The sequence below is a fragment of the Osmia lignaria genome, chromosome 9 (genome assembly GCF_051020975.1).
Source record: "Osmia lignaria lignaria isolate PbOS001 chromosome 9, iyOsmLign1, whole genome shotgun sequence".
Lineage (NCBI taxonomy): Eukaryota > Metazoa > Arthropoda > Insecta > Hymenoptera > Megachilidae > Osmia > Osmia lignaria.
In genome coordinates, this window is record NC_135040.1 from 6,857,919 (window position 1) to 6,871,324 (window position 13,406).

At 45.6% G+C, this 13,406-nt stretch overlaps 1 protein-coding gene across 1 annotated transcript in view; it reads left to right on the top strand.

Moving 5' to 3' along the window:
• The window catches only part of LOC143305696 (uncharacterized), a 132,761-nt gene extending 126,019 nt beyond the window's left edge, over positions 1–6,742 (top strand). The window contains exon 4 of the mRNA XM_076690270.1: positions 6,449–6,742. Coding sequence (XP_076546385.1) covers positions 6,449–6,504 — 56 coding nt within the window. The 3' untranslated portion in view covers positions 6,505–6,742. The remainder of the gene's footprint in view (positions 1–6,448) is intronic.
• The last annotated feature ends 6,664 nt before the right edge of the window (positions 6,743–13,406 follow it).

The following is a 13,406-nucleotide window of genomic DNA, read 5'->3' on the forward strand; positions in this document are numbered from 1 at the left end:
ACTGACATTTTTCGCCGGCCGGCAGATTGCCGATATACACACCTACCTACGAGAGTACCTGCCAGCGAAGATATTTTTGCCGTTTCGTGGTGAAACTCACACGCTCGCGTTTACCCCCCGTCGCTTAGACGAACGGTATGTAGTGGTGTTCAACGATGGAACGATGGAACTGGAGAAAGAGAGAGACAGGGAACTGGATAAATCGTCCCCTTCCATACTTCTTTCGTCTCCCCTCTAATGGAGCACAGTGGGTGCGGAGCTCGGCTTTTTTCCCCTCCGTGGGCGCGGACTAACCTTGCCCCGCCTCTGCCACCTTTCCCGTGCCCCCTCCACTTATACTCGTAGCTACTAGTACTACTACTAAACCCTTCTGTTCGTTGCCTTTCTCATGGTCCCGCAGTGTGCGCGGCACGTTGAGCTACTACTTCGCGCTCTTGCTCGCCACCGCGTCGCCGACGGAGGAACACGTTGCGGAACAGAGAAGCTCCGAAAGCTCGAGCGAGATAGTAACATACGGCGAGAGGGCACACCGAGATGTGAAACATTATTGTACCGTTTGTTAACACCGCGGTCTACACATAGCCGCGCGCAACCTTTCTCTCTCTCTCTCTCTCTCTCTCTTCACGATTTCTCAGCACCCACCTACTACACCTCGGTGACTTCAAGAGGCCGCTACTATGCGTATATGCTTTGTAAGCTCGCTTGTGCAAGTGTAGACGAGTCGAAATACGCGAGTGTCATTGCAGTGTGTGCGTTCGTAGTAGATATGGTCCCCTGCATATAAAGGATTCTCTCCCTCTTCGTCTCGAGGAAACGTCACACATCTCCCGTGAGCCCCCCTTTTCCTGCTTGTTCTCTCTTCCGCTCTTTGACTCCACCTTAAAAGCCCCTACCCTCTATCCACTTTCTATCCCTACATCGGTGACTTTCCGAGAATGCGACACCGAATTTGTCGACGGCACAGAACGTCGACGTTCCGCTACGACTACGCCCAAGCTTAAGCCGGTGACCGATGTCGTCGCACATCGATTTTCGGATTTCCCCGTCTTCTTGTGCGTGTGCTACGACCTATCAAACCCCGTGCGTCTTCGGAATCGGGAATTAAGGAGGCAACACCAGGGGGAGTAATAGTGGCTTTGTATCGTGATACTCGGCTACCTCCATTCTATTACCGGTTACCGATTTAGTTGGTGAAACAAAACCGTGTCGACAAATTTTCTCGGTTATTATCGCGTCACGATCGGCTAATCAGCATTGAATTATTCATCGGAGTGAGCGTAAAATCAGCTGGGCAACGGGGCACCTATTGCTACTTCAATTCTTTTTTTTTTTTTTTCATTTCATTCTGAAAACGTAAATCGACGTAACAGTGGCAAAAGAATTAAAATCCAAGAGCTTAAAAATTATAAATCCTTTTTTTTAAATATTTCAATGCACCCCGTATGGTAAACGGTATCGATTAGGCAGCAATTTGTAACAAGTCCGTTTGCAGACACGATATTCCAGAGAGGTGTTTTATTATGAACTGTGAGCACTATAGATGTCTCCGCGCTTTGAATTACTAATGCCGTGGATCAACTAACACGTTCAACCGTGGTGAGATGAGACAGTTAACCGTGGTGCGAGACAAGGCATTAACATGTTAATGCGTTCAACACTATAGCCTATAGTCTAGCAGAGTACGTACATGCAATTCATGTTAAATGCATTGGCTGTACGCATTGTTACGTTTCAACTAATGATTCGTACTTTGCGTCGAATTTGAATGTAAATGAAAGGAAAGATAATACGGTTTAATGTTACACGTTCTTGGTGCACAATATATATGTATATTTTAATTTCCTATGGTTTTAAGGTGTTTGCGTTTAACCAGACGAACGGTAAAACGCATAATTTTATTTTCAAACGAATATTTTCCTCATTAATAATGTGTTGAAACAATCTTGAACTTTGCTCGAAAAATACACCAGCTGTAATCTGTTGAAACCGTGTAAAATAAAGTCGTAAAGTAACGCTAATTGAAAATCGTATTAAAAAGCATGCTGTACAATTGTAATAATATAGTTGTACGCGGTTATCGCGTTCTTTATTACCGGATTTCCCTGGAACACGAGAGAACATAGGTTATAAGATCGCGTACAATCGGTATTACAGGCGGCAATAAAAAAATTCTCACAATAAAGCGGCAAGCGAAGGTAGCAACAATGACTACTGTATGCAAGCGTGCGCTAACCCGTCTCCGTATCTGGATCTATCGCTTTGAAAACACGTAAAAACTGTCACGGCGGTAACCTGTAATTACAGATGGTGCACGATATACAATAAAGTGCACGTAACACCGAGTAGAGAAAGTTCATTCGGTGCCCGGTTACCCTACGGACTCGTCGTCCATTGAACCCATAATCATTTTTTTCTAACACGATACACGCGAGTTTAAAAACATGTTAATCTAAATATTCGAAGATGACACGTTTCCTTATCGGTGTCACAATTACGTGATCCCTTTCACATGACCGTAATTGCTTGTTTGATATACATACTCTAAAGCAGATGAAAATCAAACTTTGCTGTACGATTTTTAAAAGAGTATAATATACGAACAATGTGCATGGTCTGAAGTTATATTATTTTTAAAAAAAGGTTTAGAATTAGCAGTGCACAATGGCAACTGTTTTTGGATTTAATTTCATGGAAGAATTATGACGATACAGTAGCCGTTCGATTATTTCCCGCCAGATAGTTGATCGCCAAGAACACCCACTTTACACCCACGCGCGTGCATCTTTAAAGCGCCGAATTATCGGCCGGCTACTGTACTATGATACCAGTTGCGTAGCGTTCTTGCACTTTGGTACGAAGGATCTTTGGTACAAGAAGAGGTTCGAAGTGGTTCGCGAGCAGTCACGTGCAAGGTCGAGGAAAGCTTTTGCACAGGTGGCAGCACGACTCGACGGAGGACGGTTATAGACCCTCCTCGAATGGTACCGTGGCATCGTAACCAACGGGAAAAGTGGGGGCTTTAGGATGGGGCTATTTGGTGGAGGGGGTCTTTCCCTTTCCACTTTACTCGCGGCCACCCCTCTGCTGCTCGTCCCTCTCGCACCTCGAGGGACGGAAGGGGTGGCACGTATACTTTCCGACAATGTGTGCAGCAACGGTTGTCACCGTGTTGAAATACCCGCACTTCGACAGGTTCCACGAGTGAGACGTTTCTAACGCTAGACCACGGTGCAACGAGGAAAGAATCATGGACGGGTTCAGCGTGCACTCGGTAGAGTGCGCGCCCATTGCACTTTTCAATTCGATATTGCACCTTTCTACGGAATGCTCGAGTTCCTTTCGGAGTTCCGAACGGACACCGACGCCGATGCCGCTTCAACGTCGTCTTTTCTTTGAGAACGAGGCTGGTGATCTTGATCGTCTACAAATTGGAGTTTCAACTGTTGTAACCCCTGTTAACCCTTTGCTGGCGATCAATCCAGTTTGTTGAAATTAAATCATCATTGTAAATGAATTAATAATAAAATGTAATTTTGGTGATGAGACGTTTAACTTATCGAACCTTCCTCACGGTTTCCTTTAGAGGCAAACTTTCACTGAAATTATTTATCTATCAAAGTATCATAAGAGCAAGACTTAACGCGCGGTTTGCTCATAAATCAAAGACGCTGGGCCGCAGGAGATGGCGAGGGCACGAAAAGCCATGGAGGCAAAGCTGAGTGTACTACTTATGGAGCGGAGTGGATAGAAGGCCGGCATAAACTTGAGTGATTAATCTCGCCGGATTGATAACGCTCCCCTCGGTCGTACCCTCGTGCTCCCATAAATTACGTTATAAGGAGGCCCAGGATAATTAATACACCCGCTGGTACATAAGCACGCCGTTGTTGCGCGTAGTTGACACAAGGTGATCCGTGATAGCGTTTCCTGCCCGCCATTGTCTGCAACCTCTTCACCATGAAATTCATTGCGTAAATTACGGAGCAATTCAAATGAATTTCGTGATCTTACATGGATCAAGATATCGCGAGCTACACCATTGGTTATTACATACGCAGAATGGCGTTGGAGTACGATAACTGGTTCGAAATTCAAAAGAAAATGAATTCAGTTTCATCGAGCGGGTTTGCGTAACATCCGCGTCGAGTTAAGAAATTTTCAAATCGAAAGAATTTCGATCGTCCATTTGCCAATCTTGTTTCAGCGATACTTTAAGCGACACAAGTACAAACATAGGTACCTGATAAGGGTTCGAGCAGGATGAGTGGCACGTTTCACGATCGCCGGAACCATCGACGATCACGCTCGTTATCAATGACGGACAGAGTGCTCGTCCATGTTTCGACGTAGATCAAACAACGAATCGACCGATACGCGATATCTTCAAAGGATTTCGGCCGACCCTTTGTCAGCCTATCGCTGATAAATCGGCAATCTGGTTCGAACAAATATGTCCGCACAACGTCGCGTCACAGGTCGTTCCGTTCGTTTTCCTCGCAGATGGTGACAATTACGAATTGTATTCTAGTTTACCAATTTTATCTATGTTCGCACTGATATTCGGCGAGTTCAAATGGGACCACTCTTTAGGCAACAATATTTTTCATTTAATTCTCTTAAACAATGCATAGGTGGAAGCGAATTTCGGCCAACAAGTGGCCAGAAACGCTTCGATGTATCCGATTAGCGTCGATGGAGCGTCTCGATCGGACATCGTGATGCTCGTTCATCAGGAAAGGTGGGCTCACGTATCTCATCGTGCGGCAACATGAAAGATTCCTCGCGGTAGAAAAGTCCCATGTGCATTCGTTCGTGTTTCGTTCCAACCCCATACATCGCGACGAGCCGAGTGGTCCATAAACAGCGTCATCGGTGTGTCCACAAGCAGGACGCGCGTGTAATCGTGAGAAGAATGCGGGGAGGGAAGCATGGCTAGATCAACCGGCGCGTAGATTCTATAAAGGGAAGAGAGGAAACGGTGCCGCCGTTCATTAATTAAACGAAGCGTGAGATTCCCAACCCTTTTTCAATGCGGTCCCTTCTTTCGCCCCACCTCTCCTTTGTTCCAAACCAGCCAACCCCCGCGGACGATCTGAAGGAGCCGCTCTTCGACCATCATCCGCTGGAAAGTCGATCGACCGATTCGTAAATTCATCCTCTACTCTCTTTTCTCTCGTCTGCTTTCAACTTACCAAGACTAATCGAATCCTGGAACAAAGGGCCGACCAACAGTTTAACCCTTTAAGGACCCGATCAACCCGAAATTGCATAAATATTTCAAACCTTCCCGAACCTCACTCGACCATCAAATTCCTAACAACGAGACACAAGTGTCGCCCTTGTTCCTTACAGATTTGCATGAGCAGGATGTCGTGGTAACGATTCATCATTTATCGAGGACAGCTCGGGCTATTTCTTTCGAATTAGTTCGATCCATCCGTCCGATGGATCACGATTCACCGTCTGATTGACAAGTTCGTCTCCGCAGAAGACATTTTGCTTAAATTATCACGCGTTTCTCTCGGGCAGGTTCGTGAGAAGGACAGGGGGTAACCTCCCTACGACTCGTTTCTGGATTATCTCTGGGAACAACGAGAGAACGTCGTTCCGTTATCGGCGAACGTTCAATTATCTCGAGCCTCGTGGCTTTCTGAAAATTTCCATCCGACTGCAGAATCGATAAGGAGCATGATCGATGCACAGGTGTCTGGTCGGAAGACGAGTCGGACGCGTTCGTGGAAGCAGGGGGATATCGGTCCACGTAGCTGGTTCCCAGCAATAATCGACGCGAAACCGGGCTGAAATTCAGTTTCCGTCCGAGTTAATGGCGTTACATATTTATCGGGATCGAAAGCGACCAAGCGAACGATGGCGTGGACGAAGGACGAAAGGGCGGGCTAATCGACGAGCACGCGGTGGTTCCCGCGATAATCGCGTTTCCAGAGAACCTTCCACGCCTTATCTGGGGATATATACAGCGACGTATCAAGCGTTCTAGTTAATTTTTCGTTTTAACACAACGCAAAGTGAATGAAACCGTTCGTTTGGACGCGATATGCAGCTGTTAACCGTTACCTCGTTAATGACTGCACTTTGGCTTAACAATGTAATGTCTTTCAATCCGATAACCGTGGACGTTTTTTATTGGGACACACGCGGCTTTTATGGGATGCCGAGAACTCGCTCTTACTTTGTTCGACAACCATTTGCACGCACTCTCATGTGTACCAAGTACGATTATTACAGGGACGAGATAACCGGTAATCGGCTCTGTTAATTGTATACGGCGACTGATAATCATAAAACCACGCTTTATTAAATGGAATTCTGGTGCTATCGTGTATACCGACATTTCGCTACGATAAACATTCAAACATTCGTATAATGTTATTTTGTCAACCAAGGACGTTTGCCATGTTATCTTTCAACCGAATTCTAATTTTTCAAGGTATATCGGCGAAAGAAAAGGATAAAAGTAAGGTTGTTTTTAACAGCAGGAAGTAAATTCAAAGAGAATCCTACGTAGTTTGAAACAAAGTTGCAAGGTAACTTTTTTTATCTATCTACCGATATATAATCGAATCGCCACTTATCTAAATGAAATTCACAAGAAAGAGAAATACAGCGAATTGAAAGCATTTTAATTGGAAATTTTCAAAAGTGTATGGTAATCTTTAAAGAGGCCTATTACTTGTTAAAATATATTAAAAACGTAGATAACTCTTGACCTTCGTTAGTTGAAAACGAGCAATTATTGAACCTCGATTTACTTAAATTGGAAATTCTAACGAAATGACGATTCTCCATTTAAAAAAATAATAGTAAGTATAACGAGAATTTATCGGTAAATGACAACCTTCGAATCAACGGGAAGGCGATACCTGCAATTTTCATATTTCTATTTTAATGCGATGTCTGTCATTTTCAACGCAAAATATGCGACAACAAAACCGTTTACAAGTATTTAGTTAATCGTATGCGACACGAGGAAGTTTCGTATGATTCACAAATGTAAAACAACGAAGACCTCGACGATATGCAATCGGCTAGAAAAATAACTGAACCTTTTGAAGGAAGCGATAAAGCGCTTTCAGCGTTAATTATTAAAGCCAGTCTTTTATCTGCGAAGGCATATGTCACCGTGTACAGAAATTAGCCTGAATATTTAATTTGTAGATTGTGTTGACATTGACTGCGTCGATTTTCTTTTAATCAGCCGACACACAGCTGCGGTCCTTTCGATTCTATCTCTGAAACGAGCTACGATTTCGTTCCGATCATGAAATATGTTAACTATAATTAAATGTTCGATGGGAACACGCGAAATGCCACGAACTGGTCTAATTAACGGCTCAATTTGTTATTTGATCGCAATACATTTGGAGACGATCACTATCGTCCTCGAACGATTCGTTGCAATTAATTTCACGGTGAACGCAATTTATTGTACAACCGAAACGGTTCAACGATAAACTTACAGAAGCCGAAGCAAGTTTTCTCGACGATGTTTCATCGAATCAAACAATTTTCTGAATATTAACCAGGAGATGGAAGTCGATTAACGTTAACGGGGCAGTTTGTGGAATGAAGAAGCGCGCAACGTAATCTTTTCAAATAATCAAAGCAATTAAATGCATACATCGCGCAGCGTGTCGATGGATCGGTATCCGACGATGAGGGACAGGTGCGCTACTGTTCTCTCCTTCCATTCGCTATTAAACGGTAATTAAAGGTAATTGCTAGAGTTTGCATCCGCTCGATTAAAAAAAAAACCAAGTAACAATCATTTCCTGTTGCAAATTGGAATGAGAAAAAGAGAGACGAAAAAATCAAAGCGTATTTTCGTCTAAATTCTTGTTAATTAAATTCGTAAAAGCGCCTGACATATAACCCCATTATCTCTTCTATACCAAAAGTATTTCTCTCGAGGGTTTTATTGTTTCAAAAACGAAATCCCTCGCTTCTTCCCACATTTACAATGACCAATAAAAATCCTTGTCGAGGATTCCTCGGTTCTCTCTAAAAATAAAAAATAAAAAACACCGTCCGTTTCCCATCGCGAGCCATCGGATCGAGACTCGATGCTCGACGATAAAGTAGAAAGATGTACGGTTCTCACGGCAGCCTTCCATAAATCGCGAACAACGTCGAATCGGCCGGTCTGTAACGTTACCTACAGAGGGAACATGGTAGCATTGGTCGTGGTGCACGCGTCTAGGAGGCCGATGTATACCCTCGGTATACCTCGAGGATGATTGCAACCCTGTGCCGTTGCTTTACCACTCCCAACGATGGAGGCATGGTTTCTTCAGGTGAGTTTTTCTCACCTGGTGCTGTAACGAGGGGTCCGTTCGTCCAACCAGGTCTCACCAACGCTCGGGCCCGCGAGCCAATCCCCGTTGATGGTCCTTGGTCCACAGCCACAGCCTCCTTTCCTTTTCCTTTCTCCGTTGCTCCCGATACTCGGATTCGTCTTACCGTCTTTTTCTATCTTTCCGTTCGCGGGTCCAGCTCCTCATTAGTGCCTCCTCTACCTTCTTCGAGCCCATGAGAACCTCGTATCCCTGGATCCTTATATCAACGACGCGTAGGAAAAGGGCCTTTGACCGTGCCTCTCCACCCTCTACGCGAACAGTAACGCCCCTTTCTGATACCTGCTCATGTTTCATTATTTTCCCCCGCAATCATTAAGGCAGCCGAGTCATCTCCCTCCATAGAGGCGAGCACTGGACTCCCATCGGCCCACCTCTCTCTCTACCATAGAACAGATTAAACGCACACACTTCGACAACACGCAATCACACACGAGCAGTGTCTCGTTTCATCCTCCGGTCTGTCCTCTGTTCTTCGTTCGTTAGCTTCCTTTTTCCTTCCATCAAGTACAACCCCTTCCATGGTCCGTGTCTTTCTTCCAGACTAACTGTCCTGGTCGCTCTCTTTCCCTTTCTCTCTGTCCGTTCGATCGGAAATTCTCGTTTCATTCATCTCTCTACTCCGCCTTCACACCCGTTCCTCCTCCTCCACTTCCTCCTCCATCGCTCTCCTGTGGCTTTTTAATTCGGCCGCGGTGCAGTGCGGTGCTGCCATCTTCTACTTGCGGGAACTAAGCGTTTTTACACGCGTTGCAAACACTTGCCCGGAGAATCTGGTGAATCCTCGGTTACCGTGTTTCGCAGCGACCGCGAGAATCAACGGGCCGACGCGACGCGCGCCCAACCCCCATCGTGCTACTTTCAGGGAAAGTTCTTTTCTCGGAGGTGCCAGATGAAATTTTCAACTACAATATCGTTCACCAACATCTCCCGCGCATTTGGAGGCGTACATGCTACCGAAGTAATCGGTTTAAGGAAAGGGCGATACCCTTAACAGCTCCGAAAGTTCCTTCGAAATACTGTATCGTCGTCGCGGTGAACACGCGAGCGGATTAGGAAATTTCTCTGGCGAAACGATGTTCCGTGTACTCGTAGGCAGAAAGATTTGCATCCGCTTGGCGGACTCTCGACGACAGTGCGCCTAGTCAAAGATACGTCATTAGAATCTAGACGCGATCACGCTACGTGCTGCCATTTCTCTGATAACGAACGCGAAACGCTGCCATTTCGCCGATAAACGCCCGCCTTTTCCACTGGCTTATCAGCAATAACCGAGCACGAGTACACGAGTCCGGATCGCCGCGACTGAGATTGCACGATAAAAGCTCGGCTAATGAACGACGAGCGATCCTGTTCGTTTCTTCAACGTTATACCTTACCATTCCGAAGAAAAAGCTTGCATCAATTGCGTGAAATTACGTCCGGCTCGATGATCATCCTGGACGTTAAGCTCGAGTTTATTAAGCGGACGACGACGCGACGCGGCGGATGAAATGGCGAGAAGTAAAGTCGCGTTTATCGTCGCCAGCATCGAACACGAATATAGAAGGAGAAACGATAACCGGAATGGCGGATTCCTTGGAGAATACGTCGCGATACGCTTGGTCCGATTCCAGCGTAGATTGTCAGCACGAACTCGATAACGAGTGTCGACAGAATGAAATGGTTACGTGCAGAAAAACACTATGTTGCCCTGGATAATTATAGCTGTCAAGGGAAAGCGACGGAAGGTGCGAAATGTCATTAGATCGTAACCAGTAATTTTCACCTCCTTTGAAGAACCGATTGGACTAATCATTTTTCACACACGCTTTTACAAAGTTTTTCACGGTTTCGTCTAGTCGAATAAACGATAGTACATATTCGAAATAAAATGCGCACTTCAAATTAATCAAACCTACCGAGGATTATGGAGCATATTTTAATAGACGTTTAGAAGAAAGGAGAACTCGAGACGGTTCGGTCACGACAAGTTGCGATTTCATCACAGTCCATTCAGATTTATTCAATGGAGCGTGACTGGAGTATATAATGTCCGATCAGATCGTGCCCTTAACCCTTTTGCGGATGGTTAAGGGACTTTTAAGCTCGACGATATGCACGGAATATTCTTCGTCGAGATGTATAACGTTTCTTTTCTTCGATAAGTAGCACAGTATAAAAGGGTTAAGACCGGTTGTTTGACGGAAGATGATAAAATACGATCGCGAGTGAACGTGTTAAATTATTTTTCGAGCAATCAATGAACTGCCAATCGCGGATTAATCGCGAATCAAAGGTGTTACTCCCCTTGGAGATTTCCACTGTCCTTGAGGATGCGTTTCGTCCCTCGTAGATCAGGATCAAGCAGAGCGAGTGGAGAGGCAAGGGAGAAGCAGGAGGAACGGTGCAAGGATCGCTCGCGTCCTGTTCGGCGTGGCAATAATTATTCCGATGTAGATAGGGCCGCGTAACTCGAGCGTTAATGCTCGCCGACGGTGCAACTCGCCGTGAGCGGAGCTCGAATGCAACGCCACAGAGCCACGAGAGCGAAACGAGGAGAGACAGATCACGAGGCCCGATTGCCTCTCGGCTATAACCTGGCTCCTGAACGATATTCATGCCGGTCAACGGTAATAACGATAAATTGCTAGGGCGTAATGCTCGTACTGCCGTTGCTGCGGAGTCTCGGGAGGAAGCGCACGATTCATCCCTTGCCGATGGGTGAACCACTTTTTTTTCTTTTTCTCTTTTTCTTACTGCTTTAAACTGGGACCACTTTTTCGTGAAATCCGACGGTAATTTCATTAAAAGAGTGAGAAGAAAATGTTTTATCTTTCTCGAGATATTGTTTCTTATTTCATTACCAAATAGTTAAATATAGAAACTACAGTCTATCGGTAAAGTATTTCACCGCATTGGTGTACTCATCAATATTGAACACTTTAGAAAATCAATCTATTAAGTATCAATAACGTAAATTGTTATCGAGTCGAACCCGTCCACGACATTAATCTCGCGGACAGTCGTAATTCTATTTGCGAGGCAATTATCTACAACATGAATTGACCGCACGTTACAGCTATTCGTAATAAATAATTCACATCCAATTCCCCGGGGCTATTTCATCGGAAGGAGGAAAGAGAAGAAATTGTTTTTTCTGTTTTTTAAATAACACCGATCAAAAGAGTTGCAACGTTCGTTGCCCATTTTTTCAAGTACGCGTTACAAATTCAATCAGGTCCAGAAAGGGATCTCGGAGGCCGGCAAAGAATAATTCCCGGACGGGGTTGAAAAGGAACTTAATCCAAGATAAAGTTTTCCTCGTGTACACGTTGAACGGAGGAAAGTTGCCGGAGCCCGAACTCGCAGTTGAGCGTCTGTTTCAGCTACTTCACCCTTGCCGAGCACGACACGTGCACCACCTCCGATCTCTTCTTCTTCTCAAACTGCCTTACGCCCCGTTTCCATGCTCTCGCGAGCGACGTTATGTTTCCGTCGAAGCCGAGTTTCCGGCCGCGTATATTCACCCAGCCGACTTCGTCGAGCACCGACACACTCCGCTCTTTTCCCTTACCAAAGTTCGCTCAAGTTTTCCTGCGTTACGACGCTATACAACGTCTCTCTCCCTCATTCTCCCTTCAACATCCACTCGTTCCCCGTCGAAATGTCCTGTACGGTACAGTTTGTACAAGTATCCGAACTTTCGTCACGACGTGTCACGTATACAGGACGTGTAGGCTGGATGCTCGCGATTTTTCGACGTTCTTCCCGAGTTCGCCTTTTCCCGTTCGGTATTTTTCATTTTCTTTCCACTTTAAACGAGATATCTCACGCATGGATGCAATAGAATGCCGTAGTCAGCCGGAAAATTTCTTTTATCCACGTTAGCAGGAGGAAATTTGAAGGAGCTAGTCGGCAGGGGACTTGTATCGCGTGGTAGTTGCAAGCATTTCGAGTTCTCCCCTGCGTCGCGTTGTCTTAATACGCGCAAAGCGCGAAAGTTTCGTCGTAAAAGCACGACAAGGAACAGAGAGGCGGGCTACGAGTTACGCTCTCGTACTTTCAAAAGGTTCTTCGAGGCTGATGGCGCTCGATGAGTTAGAAGATAACTTTTCTCGTTAACAAGTACAGAGACACCGGTTTCCAATTGTTTCCAATGTTCTATTTCTTAACGTTCTATTTAAACGACCAATCCCGTGTCGCTTTGAATGTTAACGAGCTCTCGCTTTGCTCGATGAATCACCGGTGAATACAATAGCGAATTTCGCGGATGCCACTTTCGTGCCAGGAAGAAAGGTCGATTAGAAATTCAGTATCTGAAATCGAAAGTTTGCTCGTGGATCATGTTGCAGATATTCCGCGAGATACGAGGTGAATTTGTCTAAGGAACATCCTTTAATGGAGAGAAACTCTGCAGAGATGCTGTTTATGAATTGGTAGGAAAGGTTGCTTAGAAATTTCATATTTCAAATGGCAATGACACGGTATACGAAAGAGTACCCACTTTTTCAATTTTCCTCGCACCGATGTAAAATAAAAAAAAATAAAAAACCGACGAACGCGAATTTACCAAAGGAGCATCTTTTAATCGATGCCGAAGTTATGAACGAGGGGCATTCCGGCAACGAGCTCGTAAAATCCGTTCGAGAAGAAAGAGGAGAGCGAGGTAGGTACTCGTTTACTCGATTTCGCGGTGGCGTCGATCGATCGGAGAAAAATAAAAACGGCCGCTTTGAGAGCCGGCCCGTGGAACACGCTCGACACGGGCCCGGCTACGTCCACTGCGCCAATTAATTCACCGTGGTTTATTTATTTATCGAACGGTCCCGCGGTTAGCACGCCACTTAATCACCGCGATCTACGCGTCGGGACGCGAGAAGCTGCGTACGAAAAAGGGGCGAACCGGTGAGCTTCGTCGGCGAAGATAAATCAGCGGGGCAGGCCGATCCGCAAGCAGTTGCTATATCAGCGAGAGGATAACGCTCTGTGTTGCGAGGATCTGGCGCGGAAACGAAACGGTCCGGCTCGGCACCGCGATCGCTTCTAACGAGC